Source organism: Macaca thibetana, chromosome 6 (genome assembly GCF_024542745.1).
Source record: "Macaca thibetana thibetana isolate TM-01 chromosome 6, ASM2454274v1, whole genome shotgun sequence".
Lineage (NCBI taxonomy): Eukaryota > Metazoa > Chordata > Mammalia > Primates > Cercopithecidae > Macaca > Macaca thibetana.
Window position 1 is genome coordinate 107,892,293 of NC_065583.1, and position 17,461 is coordinate 107,909,753.

At 37.2% G+C, this 17,461-nt stretch overlaps 1 protein-coding gene across 1 annotated transcript; it reads right to left on the reverse strand.

The window, feature by feature from the left end:
* Positions 1-518: 518 nt before the first annotated feature.
* UTP15 (UTP15 small subunit processome component) lies at positions 519-17,429 on the reverse strand. The gene is made up of 13 exons (XM_050793515.1): positions 17,256-17,429; positions 15,769-15,941; positions 14,875-14,967; positions 14,598-14,782; positions 13,523-13,701; positions 12,470-12,595; positions 10,697-10,832; positions 6,571-6,655; positions 5,599-5,748; positions 4,753-4,854; positions 4,453-4,586; positions 4,228-4,286; positions 519-3,747 (listed from the first exon to the last, which is right to left on the reverse strand). Exons 2-13 carry the CDS (start codon positions 15,856-15,858, stop codon positions 3,530-3,532), a joined length of 1,557 nt encoding a protein of 518 aa, XP_050649472.1. The 5' UTR covers positions 15,859-15,941; positions 17,256-17,429; the 3' UTR covers positions 519-3,529.
* Positions 17,430-17,461: the final 32 nt, after the last annotated feature.

Here is a 17,461-nt window from a genome sequence, read left to right on the forward strand (position 1 = left end):
CTTGATTCCCTGGCCTCTAATGTGTCTCAATAAATATGAGGACCAGTGGATTAGTGTTTTCCGAGTCATTTGGTTGTAAATAAGAGAAACCCACTCACAGTCACCTAAGCAAACAAGTGTTAGAGGAAATTCAAAAAATATCATGGACTCCTAGGGGAAGAGGTACAACCAGAATAGGGCAATAGGAACGCATCAGGAACTAAGGTGGTTTCTCTCTCTTCTAGTCTGATCTATTAAAGCAGGATAATCTTTATTTTCTTTGCACTTAGGTTGCATTCTTGTTCATTCTCTACAAACCAACTTTCTCCACTGATGACCTAGATACAGCATTCCCAGCCTCCCACTTTCTCAGATCAGGAATTTCACTATAAATCCCAATTACAAATCCCTGCTTAGAGAAGGGTTGAGTCCGTTGTACCACCATGGTCCAGTTAACTATAGCCTAGGGAAGAGGCATGTGGCTTTTTAGTGTCTAAGAGGGTATTTTGTTCATAGAAAATGAAATGCCCTCTCTTGAGTTGAACAGACTAAATTTGTTTTAATAGTCCCATTTACAATTCAAATTCCCTTAAACAACTTAATAGCATTTATACATTTAAAAAAATGATTCTCTTTTAAGCAGCACTGCAAATGCTTGACCCTATTAACAAAACCTTCCCAAGTGCTTAACTCTCATAAATATAATAAATTAAACATACGGTGACTTTCCAAGTTCTCTGAAACATTTCAGTACTTTTGCAGACTTAGTAACATTTTAAAGTACCTTTCAACTAAAACTCACAAGTCTAAAAATCTGTTAAGCATTTTAAATTAGAATCTTAAGGCCAGTGTCACATATTGTAATATGCCAATTATGTTTAAATACTTCAAAGAGCAAATACTATAGTTTGTCTCAATGAATATAATAACCATTCCTGCTGGGTGCAGTGGCTCATGCCTTTAATCCCAGTCATTAGGGAGGCTGAGGTGGGAAGATCGCCTGAGACTAGGAAATTGCCTCAGGCCTGGGCAACATGGTGAGAACTCTTCTATCAAAAAATCAAAATAAAAAATAAGCTGGGCATGGTGGCTCATCCCTGTAGCCCCAGTTTCTCAGGAGGCTGAGGTGGGAGGATGGCTTCAGCCTAGGAGACAGAAGCTGCAGTGAGCTATGATCACACCACTACACTCTAGCCTGGACAACAGAACAAGACCTTGTCTCTAAAAAAACAAAACAAACAAACAAACAAAAAAGTATTCCTGAATTTAAGTATTAATGGCTATGGGAATTGCTTCCTAACCTGTTTGAAAATGTGTAACTCTTCCGTATTTTGAGACCTACAGCACTCAGTGAAGCTTTGTTAAAAGGAATGAGTAGTTTAGGCCTCAGCAGGCAAGCCACTGCACAGTGCTAGGATGAAGAGCTCACATTCAGGGACTTCAAGAGTGAATCAACTACTTTTGTTAATTCAATGTTAAATGAGAATAATATCAACCTTCAATGGTTGTGTTGAGAATCAAATGAAATGACATATGGGAAAACCTTTGTTACATGTTACAAAATTGATGGCAACTACAGCTTTAGGTAGAATTTCAACTTCTAATTTTTACTACTATGCAAATTATCAGAATATTTATGATGTTAACTTTTTAAAAAGGTTTTTAAATAGAAACTTTATTTAAATAAATGAACCCTTCTCAACCCCAAAACCCAGCTTCTGATCTTGACGAACATCATTACTCAGGGAAACACACTGCTAGTTCCCTTACAAGCCAGTGTGCTGTGTGATTGCTGAAACCAACTCATGAAAAGGAAACTGGCCCTATTTCCAAGCATACCCGTATGAGAACATATTAAGTATATTCACTTTATATTAATTTAAACGTTAATGTTAGTCTAAATGTTAAATTAACTTAATATGTTAAACTTAATATGTTTATTTTTTACTTAAATAAGTAAAAATTACTTATTTTTACATAAAAGTACAATTACTTGCTGGAACACATTAAACATTTTTTCCAGAAAAAAAAAAAAAACCCTGAATTTACAGAACTAAAATTATGAGAGGAGATTCGCATTACAAAATCTTCCTCTATGGGTTCTTCTAGCTCAAGACATTTTTCTTACTGATTTTTAACTACTTGAGTTGGGGTAAGAATTAGAGAAAGGTCAGAGAGGTAGCAACTGTGAAATCAGTGTACTAGGAGTTACTAGCCAACAATTATCTATCAAGAATGGATACATCAAAAAGCCAAGAAAATAAGAATCTCTTTATAAAAAAATAATATTTACAGGCTGGACAAAGTGGCTCACACCTGTAATCCCAGCACTTTGGGAGGCTGAGGCGGGTAGATCACTTGAGGTCAGGAGTTTGAGACCAGCCTGGCCAGTAAGGTGAAACCCCGTCTCTACTAAAAGTATAAAAATTAGCCAGGCCTGGTGGCACACACTTGTAATCCCAGCTACTCAGGAGGCTGAGGCAGGAGACTTGCTTGAACCCAGGAGGGCAGAGGTTGCAGCGAGCTGAGATTGCATCACTGCACTCCAGCCTGGGCGACAGAGTGAGACCCTGTCTTTAAAAAAAAAAAAAAAAAAAAAACTTCTAAAAATAATTATTTACATTAAACTTTCAAAAACAACTATTTTTCAAAGCAAACTGCTCTGGATTGGGGTTCTGAAACACAATATGATTGTGAATAATGGGGGGGAATCTAAATACACATCAGAGAAAATAGTTTTCAGAGGATTAGGTAGCTAGCTATAAGATTAGCTGGAAACATATGAAGAATAGTCTGAAAGGCTATTGTAAGAAAAACGACAAATTCTATCATTCCTCTGACCTGAAACAAGGTGAAAACTTGGTATAAAGGCTGCATGAAGAGAAGAAAAAAAAAGTAGTCCAATAAGGTCTATCTGTAGAGCTTTCACTCACACTCAGATTACAAACCTAGCTAGTGTCAGTTCTTCAGAGCCTTACTTGCCACACTTGGAACCGATGCAGTCCCATTACCAGCTGAAGCAGGGCATGTGATCTAAAGTGTAAATATAAAGGAGAAAGGAAGCAAGCTAAGCAAGGGCCTAGAAATCCCAAAGGCACTGATCAAAGTGAAGAAAGAGGCTTTTTGTTGTTGCCATTTGTTTTTGTTGTTGTTTTCCAGAAGTAACACAAGGCTTTGTTCCTTTAGCAGGATTCCCCGTTGGACCCTCTCCAGAGAGGATTCAAATTTGAATTCCCATCTGAATACCAACCCGAATGTTGATACAGAACACTCCTGTACTAAAATTAATATCCATCCCAGATAAACCTACTCTGTGACCAAGACAATTGAGATCTTCTAGGTGAAGATGCTATGATTCAAAATATTACATGGAAAACCATGTCTTACTTAAAACAGGTACTTGTTTTCCGGCCATAATTATTCCAGTCTCTTCCATGGAACTGCTTCTGCAAATAGTTTTTTTAATGTATCAAAGACAGTCTCTTTCCGACATTTAATACATCAAATCTATTCCAACTTCAGAGTTTCTGTATGTCTTATTTAGCAGACACTATGATTCTATCTTCTTATTCTCTGGAAATCCATCAGATGTATGTTCCAACACAGAAGTGCCTTCCTTCCTTCTCATGGTGGCAAAAAGCATATCCATCATCCCCAAGGTTTCTAATAATTCTCTTTGGTAATCAATCTCTTTTTCTACAAGTCCTTGAAGTAGCAAAAACTTTTTATCAACTACAGAGGACTGACCAATTACAGGCAGATATATATCTAAAAAGAGAGAAAGGAAACACATTAACTAGCAATATCTTTCTATATATTAAGTGAAAAGCCAAAGTTTTCAAAAGTATAAAAATATTAACCATAAGAACACTGAAAATCTGTACTTACTTTATAATTAATTTATGATTTATAGAAAGTATAACAATCCCTCTGAGTAAATTTATTTCACAAAATAATAATTACAGAAAGTATAGAAGTCTTGACTTACTTTCATTTTCCCATCTGAAAAATTGTCGTCATTATAGATGTCTATAAAAAGTTTTTTTATAATAACCCTAGCAAAGTCACGCCACTATAAACATTTTACTACCTTTTAAACTGCATTACCTTGTTATTTTCTCCATGAAAATCCATATTGAGATTTGATAAAAGCAAGATATTTTGATCTACTTGATTTCCAAATTTGATTATTTGACATCTCTACTTTTGCAAGCATGTTAGGATTTTCAAGTTTTAACGACCACTTACCAATAATTATTTCAGCAGCATTGATTAAAACAGGGGCAAATCTTGGCTGAGAAAGATGCCTACAAAGTAAAAATTCAGTTTAGTGAAACTTGTAAACTTAAAAATAAAATCCTTAAAGCAGATTTAGTTGTTTCATCAGTTCTCTATAAAGATCAAACTAAATGTCTTTTATTTGGTGATAAAGGATTTCAGATGCAAAATGTGTTTCACAGACATAAAACATACCTTATCAAAAAATTAAGAACATGACTGATTTCCTTCTCATCCCGACCTGCAAGTGCATTTGCAAGGACTCCTCTTCGATTTAACTCCTTTATGATGGACACCGTAATCTCGGGTGTCTTTATTGTACAAGTGGGCTAGAAAAATTGTCAAAGTCAACATGAGCAGACAAAACAGCACAAAAAACATCACTGTCTTGCACTACATTATCAAGTTTGAATAGGTATTTATCTTCACAGTTCCAAGTCATGGTAATATGCAGGGTAAATAATAACATGACTTTAAAAAAAAATGCTCACTCACATCAAGAACTCTGTCGAGTGCCTTAGAGATCCGAAAATGTTTCAGATCCCTGTCGTACAATTCTAGGTGTTTCTTTGCTGGCCTGTTAATCAAAATGTCATCCTGCAACGAAAAGCACATTTATAAAGAAGAAAAATCAGTATCTGTATAAAGATACACTTAATATAAACTTTTCCATAATGAAGTGGTATCTCTGAACTATGCCACAAATAATGTTCATATGCCCATAATGTAGATTAAATAAAAATGAATCCTGCTAATCAGAGTCAGAAAAAAAAATGGAGTAACTTGCTACATCAACATGTTCTTACTTTGTTAGAATTTTAACTTACAACATGCAACACTGCCTTAATTCTAGGTAAAAATTCCTCATTTCAGTTCTCTTTATGTGGCAGGCAGTGTAATACAATAGAAAGAGAAACAAAACAACAATCAGAGATAATGAGATCTAGTCTCAACAACTCTAGATACCAGTAATGAAATCCTTAATCAATCACAAATTCTTTGTCTCTCAATCTTCTCAGGTGCCAAACAGGGACATGATTGGTTCTACTACTTCTTGGGATTTAGATCAAATCAGGTAGTATGTGAAAGACAATATTTTGAATGAAGTAAAGCATTATAACATTATGTTATGATGCAGACTATTACAAAAAGTAGTCCTTGTTCCCCATTACTCATCAATAATGTCCCCAATCTAGCAATCCAGAAATAATTCTGATGTAGAGAAATGCAAAATAAAGTTAAAGTGCCATGTGAACTACACTTTCCCGTAATGTGCAGGGACGAAGCTGGTTACTCTAAAAAATTTCACTCTTTAAACAAAAATGAGAAATGCACAAATACCCGTTGCTTCATGTAATTTTTTCCTTTAATAAAGGTTCGATATGCAGGCCTTCTTCTTCTGGGAAGTGATTCCTTCTTTGCTTCAGATTTCCGATGTTTAACACTCAGTATTCCATTGGTCATTCCTACAACTATTGTCTCATCTTCATGCTAATAACAATTAGAAAAATAAGTTAGTCTATTCTTAACTCATAATTTATAGTACTTTTACTTCAAAACACATTTATAATGTGTTTGCTGCTTGTCCATACATTCACCAACAGTTCCATTCAGACACACATAGTCTGCCTAACAATGATTGGTGTAAGACGTTAAAGTAAAATCATTTTTTCCTTAGGATACAAGTACATTGACAGAACTTATACTTGTAAAATATCACCGGCAAAGTTTGTATAATAATACAAAGTTAACGGCATCAAGGATTACACAGTAGCATGACTTTTACGATCTTGCCCCTCAAAAATATTTTTAATAAGCTTTTCCTCTCCCAAATCAGATTTCTGTATAATATAGTCAAATGCCTTCCTGCCCAAATGTGGCTTCTCATAAAACTTGACAGTATACATTTCAGAAAGAGCAGTAACAAAGAAAAGGAGAGATTTCATTTTGTTGTCCCCTTCCCCCTCAATCTTTTTTTCTGCTCAGAGAGCTAATCTGCCTTTCTAGTGTACTATAATACTCTTGAATTAAATGAGTTGAAGAGAGATTTACCAGCTTCCCAGGACCTGCGTTTAGTGTTAACAATGCCTAGAGCACTGTACTTAGTTTGAAGTTATTCAGTGAGTGGGACCTAAACCCAAATTCATGCTAAGTCATTAAGACAAGTTACATATTCCAGTAATTGTCTTAACTCAAATATCTAATGTGGTAAGAAAAGTTACTCAAATCCAAAAATAAAGCCCAAAATTCCATTTTAGTTTCATTTAACAGGCAGGGTTAGTGACAGACTTAAAAACAGGTAAAGGTACTTACTGCAAGGGCAAGACTCAAAATCGAAGCTGCATAATCAAAGCTGTGGACTACTTTGTAGGAAGTTGTGCTGTACACTTTCACCTTCCTAATAAAAAGAAAAGCTTTCTCAAAAATCACCTTGAAAATGAGTATAAAATGCAAATTTCTATTTTCTGAAAACTCAAAATACAAACATTAAAATCTATACAACAGTGAAGAAAAACAAAGATTAGTAATGTTAGTTACAAACTAATTCATCACTGAATCCCTTAAAAAATGAGCTGCAGGCAGGGCACGGTGGCTCACACCTGTAATCCAAGCACTTTGGGAGGCCAAGGTGGGTGAATCAACTGAGGTCAGGAGTTTGAGACCAGCCTGACCAACATAGTGAAACCCCACCTCTATTAAAAATACAAAATTAGCGAGGCATGGTGGCACATGCTTGTAATCCCAGCTACTTGGGAGGCTGAGGCTGGAGAATTGCTTGAACCTGGGACGTGGAGGTTGCAGTGAGCCGAGATTGCACCACTGCACCCCAGCCTGGGCAACAAGAGCGAAACTCTGTCTAAAAAAAAAAAGGGCTGTATACCAGCTCTAACTATAACATCTGTATAAAGACTTTGACTAGCCATTTATAAAAAAAATAGAAGGGCCGAGTGTGGTGGCTCAGGCCTGTAATCCCAGCACTTTGGAGGCCAAGGTGGGCAGATCCCTTGAGGCCAGGAGTTCAAGACTAGCCTGGCCAACATGGCATAACCCGATGTCTACCAAAAATAATAAAAACTAGCCAGGTGTGGTGACACATGCCTGTAATCCCACCTACTCAGGAGGCTGAGGTATGAGAATTGCTTGAACCTTGGAGGCAGAGGTTGCAGTGAGCCAAAATCATGCCACTGCCCTTCAGCCTGGGTCACAGAGTAAGACTCTGTCTCAAAAATTTTTTAAGAAAACAAAACAAAACAGAACAAAAAAAAACGACAGGATAGACCATGAGCCACTGTCATCTGAAGATCAAACTTGGGAGTAAAGAAAAGGTATCAGCCGGGCACAGTGGCTCACACCTGTAGTAATCCCAGCACTTTTGGAGGCTGAGGCAGGTGGATCACCTGAGGTTGGGAGTTAGACAGCAGCCTAACCAATATAGAGAAACCCTGTCTCTACTGAAAATACAAAATCAGCCGGGCATGGCAGCACACGCCTGTAATACCAGCTACTCAGGAGGCTGAAGCAGGAGAATCGCATGAACCCAGGAGGCAGAAGTTGCGGTGAGCCAAGACCGCGCCATTGTACTCCAGCCTGAGCAACAAGAGTGAAACTCCGTCTTTAAAAAAATAAAAGAAAAAGTATCAATGAAAGCACATCAGAAAGCCTAGTGTGATGGCTCACACCTGTAATCCCAGCACTTTGGGAGGCCAAGGTCAGCAGATTGCTTGAGCCCAGGAGTTCAAGACCAGCCTGGGCAACATGATGAAACCCCATCTCTACAAAAAATAAATCAAAAAAAGAAAGAAAGAAAGAAAGAAAGCACATATGAAGCCAAAGATCAGGGCTTCTCAACCTCAGAATTACTGTCATTTTGGGGCACAGAATTCTTTTTTGTAAGGGCTGTTCTGTGCATTGTAGGATGTTTAGCAGCCTTCCTGGCCTCTATCCCCTATATGGCAAGTACCACGAGTTGTGATAAAAAAAAAATACTTTCTCAAGATATTGTCAAACATTCCTTGAGGAACAAAAATCACTCTTGGTTGAAACCACCACAAATAGAGCCAATTTACACTTAGCTTTTAGGAACATACCTAAGAATCAAGTCCCAAATTGCCTAGTAACATGATTTCAGTAACATGTGTAAATACTTGCCATGTATTTACACAAAAAATTCCTTTGTATTAAAAATATTTTCTAGCTTTTAAAATATATACATTCAATCCTTATGGCAGGTTCCACATCTGCAGATTCAACCAACCATGGATTAAAAATATCCATAAATACATAAATAAAATAATACAGAATTTTAAAATACAGTGTAACAACTATTTACATAGCATTTGCATTGTATTAGGTATTACAAATAAGCTAGAGATGATTTAAAGTATACAGTGGATGTGTGTAGGTTATACGCAAATATGCCATTTTAAATAAGGGACTTGGGCATCCACAACCAATTCCCCTCAGTTACCAAGGGGTGACTGTATACTTTTTAATTAACACGCTGAAAACTAAAGTTTTTCATAACAGCAGAAAAAAATGAAAATATGGAAATAAAATAATTAAAAATAGATCGTGTAAGCCAGTCACGGTAGCTCACGCCAGTAATCCTAGTACTTTGGGAGGCCGAGGCGGGAGGATCTGTCGAACTCAGGAGTTTTGAGACCAGCCTGGGCAACATGGCAAAACTCCATCTCAACAAAAATACAAAAATGAGTCAGGTACAGTGGCATATGCTTGTGGTTCTAGCTACTCAGGAGGCTGAGGTGAGGGGATCGCTTGAAGCCGGGAGGTGGAGGTTATAGTCAGCCAAGATCATACCACTGCCCTCCAGCCTGGGCAACACAGCAAAACCCTGTCTCAAAAAAAAATACTAATAATAAATCATGTAAATCCTAGAACTGTGCCATACTTCTAGCCACACGTGGCTACTGACCACTTGAAATGTGGCTAGTGAAAATGAGAAACTAAATTTTTTATTTTACCTAATTTTAATTTAAAAACTGAGACAGTAATTTTTACAAAATATTAACGTTCTTTTTTTTTTTTAGAGACAGGGTATCGCTGTCACCCAGGCTAGAGTACAGTGGTACTATCACAACTCACTGCAACCTCAAACTCCTGAGCTCAAGTGCTTCTCCTGCCTCAGCCTCCCTAGTAGCTATGATTAAAGGTGTGTACTACTGTGGCCAGCTAATTTTTAAAATTTTTTGTAGAGATGGGGTCTCACTATATTGCCCAGGCTGGTCTCAAACTCCTGCCCTCAAGTGATCCTCCCACCTTGGCCTCCCAAAGCACTGGGATTACAGGTATAAGTCACTGCACTCAACCTAAAATATGATTATTGTATCACAGTGCACATGTTTAGATGCTTAATTTATTTCTAGTATCTTAACAATTTTGACATAGATTACATGCTGAAATTAAATTTTATATGTAATATATATTTTATTTTTACATTAGATATTAGGCTAAACAAAATGTGCTATCTAACTTTTAGGCCAGGCACAGTGGCTCATGCCTGTAATCCCAGCACTTTGGGAGGCCAAGGTGGGTGGATCATGTGAGGTCAGGAGTTCGAGACCAGCCTGGCCATTATGGCAAAACTCCACCTCTACTAAAAATACAAAAACTAGACAGGCAGGGTGGGAGGCATCTATAATCCCAGCCAATCGGAAAGCTGAGGCAGAATCGCTTGAATCCAGGTGGTGGAGGTTGCAGTGAGCTGAGATCACAGCACTGCATTCTAGCCTGGGCAACTGAGTGAGACTCCATCTCAAAAAAAAAAAAAAAAAAAATTATCTATATTTTAAAAAACTTTTTAGGTCTGGCACAGTGGTTCACGCCTGTAATCCCAGCACTTTGGGAGGGCGACATGGGCAGATCACAAGAGGCCAGAAGTTCAAGACCAGTCTGGGCAATATGGCAAAACCCCATCTCTATGAAAAATACAAAAATTAGCCAGGTGTGGTGTTGCACACCTGTAATCCCAGCTACTCAGGAAGGTCACAAGAATCAATTGAACCTGGGAAGCAGAGGTTGCAGTAAGCCCAGATTGTACCACTGCACACCAGCCTGGGCGACAGAGGAAGACTCTGTCTCCAAAAAAAAAAAAAAAAAAAAAAAAGAAAACCTCAAAATATATGAATGTACAATAATGGTTTTAAAATATGGTTCCTAGAATAACATTATTTAAAAGGTTATCATTCAAATGGTTCAATAATGTTGTTTAAGTATATAAGTTAAAACAAATTGTGTCAAAAGAGAAAATAAGTAGCTATGTGTAAACAAAAGGTCAAAACTATTTTCAACTCAACAGGTTTTTATCTCCTGGAAATCATTATCAGAATACTTATCACAAATAATGCTGAAATAACTCATTTCCTCAAACAGTAAACATCTGTACACTAATAATAATATACAAAAAAATTAAAATGCCAACCTATCCAGTGAGCCAGAGAGTAACCTCTGTCCAGAGCTGCTTAGACATAAACATGTCACGGTTTTGTGATGATTTTTCAAAGATACGAGCAATTGTCCTCCTTTTAACATATCCCAGACTTTAACATAACGACCTCCTATAAAAAGAAATCATCATTAGTTGGATATTCTGCCAACAGATTCAACATATTAAAGAACTGAAAAGCATTCTTCCCTGGACACTCCACAAAGCATGCAGGCTGAGTGAGGGAGTCCAGGCCAGGCTGCCTGGTAAAATCCTGGCTCCACCACTTCCTGGGTTATTGGTAATAACAGTTCCTACCTCACAGAACTGTTATGACAAATAATATTTGTGAAGCATACAGAAATTCCAGCAAAATAAATGTATAACTGAAAGAGTTCATTTTAAGAAAATTGTAATAAAATCATTTTTTAAAAGAAATTCTATATAGCGGTGGGAGTGAATAATGTAGATTTGCAGCAAAATATCAAGCAGAAAAGTCTAATATGGAAAAACAGAAAAAGGGATGGAAGGGGAGACCGAAATCTTGACTGGGGAACAGGAGTTGGAACCCAACTCACAGTTCCCACCTCTCCACTCCTATGTGGCACCTCACAAGAGGGATCACAGTTGAAATCACTGATCTAGTTCAACCCTCTCATTTTCAAGGTCTAGAGACCTTAAGGGATTGCCCAAGGTCACAATTAGCTAGTGACACACAGTGGAGATTAGCATTCTATTCTCCCTGTTCAACTTGATATTTTTTCCATTTGTCAGAATAACAGCAAGAAAAGTAGAAATATCTGACTGAGTCTTAGAGTCTTGCTATGTTGCCCAGGCTGGTCTCAAACTCCTGGACTCAAGCTATCCACCTGCTTCGGCCTCCCAAAGTGCTAGGATTACAGGCATGAGCGACCACGCCCCACCTCAACTTATTTTTAAATCAAATAGCTACTGGGGAAAAGAATATAAAACAGAGTAATTTCTAGCCAAATTTTAGAATTAAAAAAAAAAAAAAAGGATGCACACACAGCAACATAGCAACACATATGTTGTCAAGGGTACGTACTACCAATACATTCTTCTAATATGAACACATTTTACTTTATTTACAAATGAAAAAAACCAATTTACTTCTTCCATTGTAATTATGAAAATGCAATATGTGCAAAATGAGAAAAACATCTCAGTCCCAACTTGTTGAAAATGTACCAAGGCCCCTTTTGAGGTCACATTATCTCCTTTCTCTAGTACTAGCAGCTATCCGCTGGGTAGGGGCATTTCAATCAAGAGAGGCACAGAAAAAGAGACAAGCCTACAAGATCTCAAATAACTGATTTTCAAAAGCTGCTGCAGATCTGTTAGGTAGGAGTAAAAGGAGTATGAGCTAAATTTCTGGGGTTAAATAAGATGGCACAGGGCTAAATATATAAGGTAGGCTCTCGAGTTCTGTGATTTCAGATCACTTACCACTTTGCCTTGGAAAAATCAGTTAAAACTTTCATTTCATTAGCTGTAAAATAGGGAAAAAGCTAACTACCTTGTAGCATCGTCTAGGGCATTAGAGTTAATATGTATATAACAGCATAGTGCCTAGCTCACATTAGGTACACAATAAATGATAACTGCTTGCCAGTCCTACCTATCAACTGTTTGAACAAAAACTTAGATATGCAATTCAAGTGCACACTGATAAATTATAAAGAGCAACTGATTTTAAACAAATGTGATTCAAAACCAACAATATTGGTGAAAGCTATTTTTAAGAAGTACCTGCTGACACCAGAAGACCTCCAGAGGGGAAAAGCAGGACACTCTCCACTGGCTGCCCATGCTCAACAGAGAGAACACTCGTATTCGTTCGTGCATCAAACATCTTCACAGTATGATCATATGATCCTAAAATGTCAATTTTTGTATTTTTAGTTTGACTGTTTAAAACAACAAAAACTGTATGTATCCAGGTACAAATTTTAAAAGGAAAAAAAGTTTAGATGGAATTTTAAAAAGACATATATGTATATTCATGAAGATACAGAACCTCCAAACCCTCTACTACTGATCGTGCCTGAAGAAGCACTACACAATACTATACAAAATCTAACTTGCTCTGATCTTAAAATATTCCTTTCTCTGGACTACTGTCACTACTAAATCATCTGGAAATCTTTGTAAAGGCACCCACAAAGGCTAAACTGCACTGTCTTTGTTTCTTGGCTGCTTGAGGCAGGGAACTATCCATTACAGTTCTGAGAGTCTATTATGTTTTCAAGACAGCCTGATTTTTCCAAACACATTTGGAAGACATGAACAATCAACAAAAGAAGAATAAGAAAATAAAAAACAATTGGAAGCCAGGCACGGTGGCTCACACTTGTAATCCCAGCCCTCTGGGAGGAAACTGATGCAGGTTGATCACTTGAGCCCAGGAGTTTGAGACCAGCCTGGGTGACATGGCGAAACCCTGTCTCTACAAAAAAAAAAAAAAAAAAAAAATACACAAAGTAGCTGCACATGGTGGTGGGCACCTGTAGTCCCAGCTACTTGTGAGGCTTAGGTGGGAGGATCACTTGAGCCTGGGGGTAGCAGATGCAGTGAGCTGTGATCACATCACTGCACTCCAGCCTGGGCAACAGAGTGAGACCCTGTCTCAAAATAAATACAAACATACATACATAAAAATTAATTTAAAAATTGGAGAATTAATCAGAAACATATTTCTTCATAAAAAAAATTTTAAATCCCTCCATCCCAAGAGTCCCTTAGCAACATTAAAGTACATCCCCGTGAGATTATTTGCTTCAGGAGGGAATAGAGTTCACCAACCTGTTATAAAGAGATCCGGATTAAGTTTGCTAGCACATCCACACCTCACATAATCAGAATGTTCTTTAAATGTCAAAATTTCTTTGGAGTTTGGAATATCCCATAATTTAACTGTATAATCATCAGCTCCAGAGACCACATGATATTTGTCAGCTGTAAAATCTACTGTATGCACTGCTCTGAAAGATTGAAGATCAGTACATTAGAAAGCAAGAAAATTATTTTTCTGGTACCTTCTAACATAAAATGTTCCTTTTTCTCAGATTAAAAAAAAAAAGCAGCTGAGTTTCAGGGAGTCTTCATAGAGGGAAATCATGAAAGAAAGAGAAAACTTACAAGTGTTTGCCCCCAAGCCAATTAAGAAATGTAAATATTCCTATATTGTAAAGTTTAAAAAAATATATTAAAGAATAGCCTTAAAATCATACTTTCTAAAATGTTAACAATTCCATTTAGCTGCTGAATATGGGCGCAAAGGCAGTTCAATTTTTAAAATTTCAAAAAGTTCTTTAAAAAACTCTAAAAAGATTTACCACTAAATAGAATCATGTTACATAAATTTCTGTTATATTTTATCAAGTTTCAGCAAGGACATTGGTAGTCCTGAAAATGAAGTTATAATATAAAATTGTGATGGCCACTTAATTTATCAAGGGGCAAAATACTATAAATCCAAGAAGAAAATCCACCTTCCAACTTGACTTCAACATGAGAGCTTCCAAGACAATACAGGCCGATAGAGCTCTCATTACTAGCTGTAAGGTTGTCTTTAGATCAGTAATTCATCACCTCAACTGGGCCACAGACCCCACTAAAGTTAACCAAAAGCTACAGAATAGCTCCCTAGATAAACGTGTATTTCCTAAAATATCACATACAATTCTAGGGAATTCATAAGCCCCATGAAACTGGACCACGGAACCGAAGTTAAGCACTCTTAGAACAATCAGGAAATATAGAACACACAGGCAAATAATCTTCATAAAACTGCTCTATGTTTTTCATCAAAGCCCAGAGAAAAAAAGAGCTTACAACAAAATAAAACCAGAACACATAAAAACCAACTGTCTCTTACTTTGTATGGCCTTCAAACTGCCTGAGGGGAGCCCTCCCACTTATATCAAAAAGTTGAACTCCACCGTCTTCACTGCCAGCCACAAGCAATCTACCATCTTGTCGAAAAGTAGCACAGTAGGCTGTGTCTTTAAATCGAGAAAAGGTTTTTATAGGTTCTTGGGAGTATCGGCCATAAATGTGAATCTACAAGAGGAAAGACAGTATTTCACCAGATGACTCAAGATCAGTAGTAAACTATACAAAAGAAAAATAAAGAAATTCAATATTATACTTACTCTTGAGGAAGCTGTGACAGCATAATTATATGGAGGCTGAGGAGAAAAGTCTACTTTTGAAACTGCACCAAATTCCTTAATCTGAACAGGGGTCTTAATAAAAAATAATAGCATGTTAACAGAGTTACCGCTGGTAAGACCTATCTAAGCATTACATAATTTCTTACAGACCATTTCTCTTTGTTCTTAGTAACATTTCTTAGGTTGTATTTAACATAAAATTACAAAGAAAGCAAAAAAGGTCCATATCTCATCACCCAGACTATTCTTGTTGCCACTGAAATAAATGTATGGTTAGAAAGCCACACTCCACTCTGTCTCTTCAGCTATTGAGTTTACTGTGATTTCTACCAGAAAAAAAAAAAAAAAAAAAAGTTATCATGTCTATGCCAGCATATAATAACCATGTACTTTTAAAATAACACAAAGATAATCATACCATGCAGGCTGTTCCACATCTTGCTTCTTTTCACTTAGTAACACATATTAGCTATCATAGGAGCAACAGACTTACCATCCATTTTAAGGACACATTGTAATTTACTATACCAGTCCACTACTAACAGACATAGGTTTTTCAAGATTTCTACTATTACAAGCAATACTTCATTAAACATCTTTACATACATGAGATTCAAATTTTAAAATTTAATTCATTTGGCATTGATTGATCATCTATTGTGTGCTAGGTATTTGTATGGTTACTCTGATTAAGCAGTATGGACTTTTACATAAAATTCCAAGAAAAAATAGATATCAAATTATCTGCCCAAACTATAAGCTGCTGATAGTTTTTAGTTAACAATTCTCTGTTAGAGCATCCAGAGTATAACATATGCTAGAGAAATTGGCATAAACACAAATCCCTCCTCCCTCATTATCTCCCACACTCACCTTATAGTTGTTCCAGTACAGTGTATCTTGCGTGATTTTTTCACCAAGTATAGGATATGTCTGAATAGCTACAGGCTTATAACCAGCCATAATTCCATATAATTGCACTATTGTCCAAGGGTCACTATTTTGGAATTGGTATTAGAAATAATCGCAGTGACTCTGTCGTAATTCTGAAAAAGAAAATATTTTATATACATATTATAAACTTGTACATATAGTTGATTTCCACTTTGCTTTCTTTAAAAGGTCTGTGTGGAAGTATATAGAGACCAATAAGCCATGTAATTGTAACCCAGAAAAGGCAATCTATAGGAAACAGGAATAATTAAAGTAAGGGCTATCATATCGCACCATCTATTCAGCTGTACACAAAGGTTCTTACACCTAGCCAACCGTTTTACAACACTTGGGAATAAATCTAGCACAGCCTTACAGTAGCCAAATCAAAAAGGATCATGCTGGCTTTGAGTGTCCATTTTTTGGCAACAGGAAACATTAAGGTGAAACTGCAAATACAAGTTTCCTGAATCCAAGTTTTGGATGACATTTAATCCATAACAATTACAGTTACGGACTTGATTTCCTGAAAGCCTAAAAATGCTAATAATTAAGAAACACAAAGCTTCTAATGTAGAAGCTTAAAATTAAATTTACTTTAAAAGGTTTAAACTGTAGGAACGAAAACTGTAATAAAGCAATCCTGAAATTAAATTCAACACTAAAGTGGTAGAATAGGATAAAACTTTTAAATAACATGCAATCGAGCCAAAACATCTTTCCAGAACGATTCAATTGCAAAAGAGATTCAGTTATCAGGTAAATTATTCCAGAGGTGGTACTCATCATCTATTCCAAGAAGCCTGAAAACTTTACATCAGTAACACCACAACAAATAGGTATAATATATTTAAAAGGTGCTTTAATGAAATACAACGACCAATGATTAACAGGGGAACACTCTTCTGTTCATTCAAGTACCTACCAACGTGCAGGACACTGTTCTAGGCACTGGGGATATAATGGTGAATGAAATAAAGACATGGTCTGTGCCCTCGCTTACTCCAGTATACTCCATTTTGGCTGGTGACTGGCACCAGATATTAACATAGACTCAGCCTTTCCGTGTCCTTCTTCCTCACTCCCTACATCCAAATAGTTAACAAGATCTGCTGATTTTATCTCCCAAATCTTTTAAAACTCCATTACGTTCACTTCACCTGAGGGAACCTCGTAAGCAAAGACAAAGATGGAAATGTGTCCATTGCCTTGGAGAGTTGCTGATTACTCCGGGAACTAACAACGGTGGACAGGAGAGGGTGCAATCGCAGAGAAGAATCTAGGTCGAAGCTTAACTGAGGGGAACTTGAGCCGGTTAAAGAATTTAGCCACTCTACTATACAGCCTGGGAAGCCCCAAGAGCATGCCAGATAACACAGAAAGGCCGGGTGTGTGGGCTTCCCTCAATGGGAGCCGCCTTCACCTACCTCCACCGAGCCCCAAAGGGTCCGACGAGACACCTCGACCCAAGGACAATTAATCGGACTGGGCCAGCTCCCTATCCCCTGGACAGTTCAGCAGCACTGGCGTAAAAATCACGTGGACCCTCAAGGAGCCGGCGACACACACAGCGAACCTAACGTCGCGCGAAAATGACGTACCAGCGCACGCTCAAGATACTCACGCAACCCGG

Coding starts and splice junctions, on each gene's coding strand:
- UTP15 (XM_050793515.1), bottom strand. CDS start 15,858: ATGGCTGGTTATAAGCCTGTAGCTATTCAGACATATCCTATACTTGGT. Junction 14,783..14,874: donor CTGTCACAGCTTCCTCAAGA/GTAAGTATAATA, acceptor TTCCTCTTGTAG/ATTCACATTTATGGCCGATA. Junction 13,702..14,597: donor CAGTTTGAAGGCCATACAAA/GTAAGAGACAGT, acceptor TCAATCTTTCAG/AGCAGTGCATACAGTAGATT.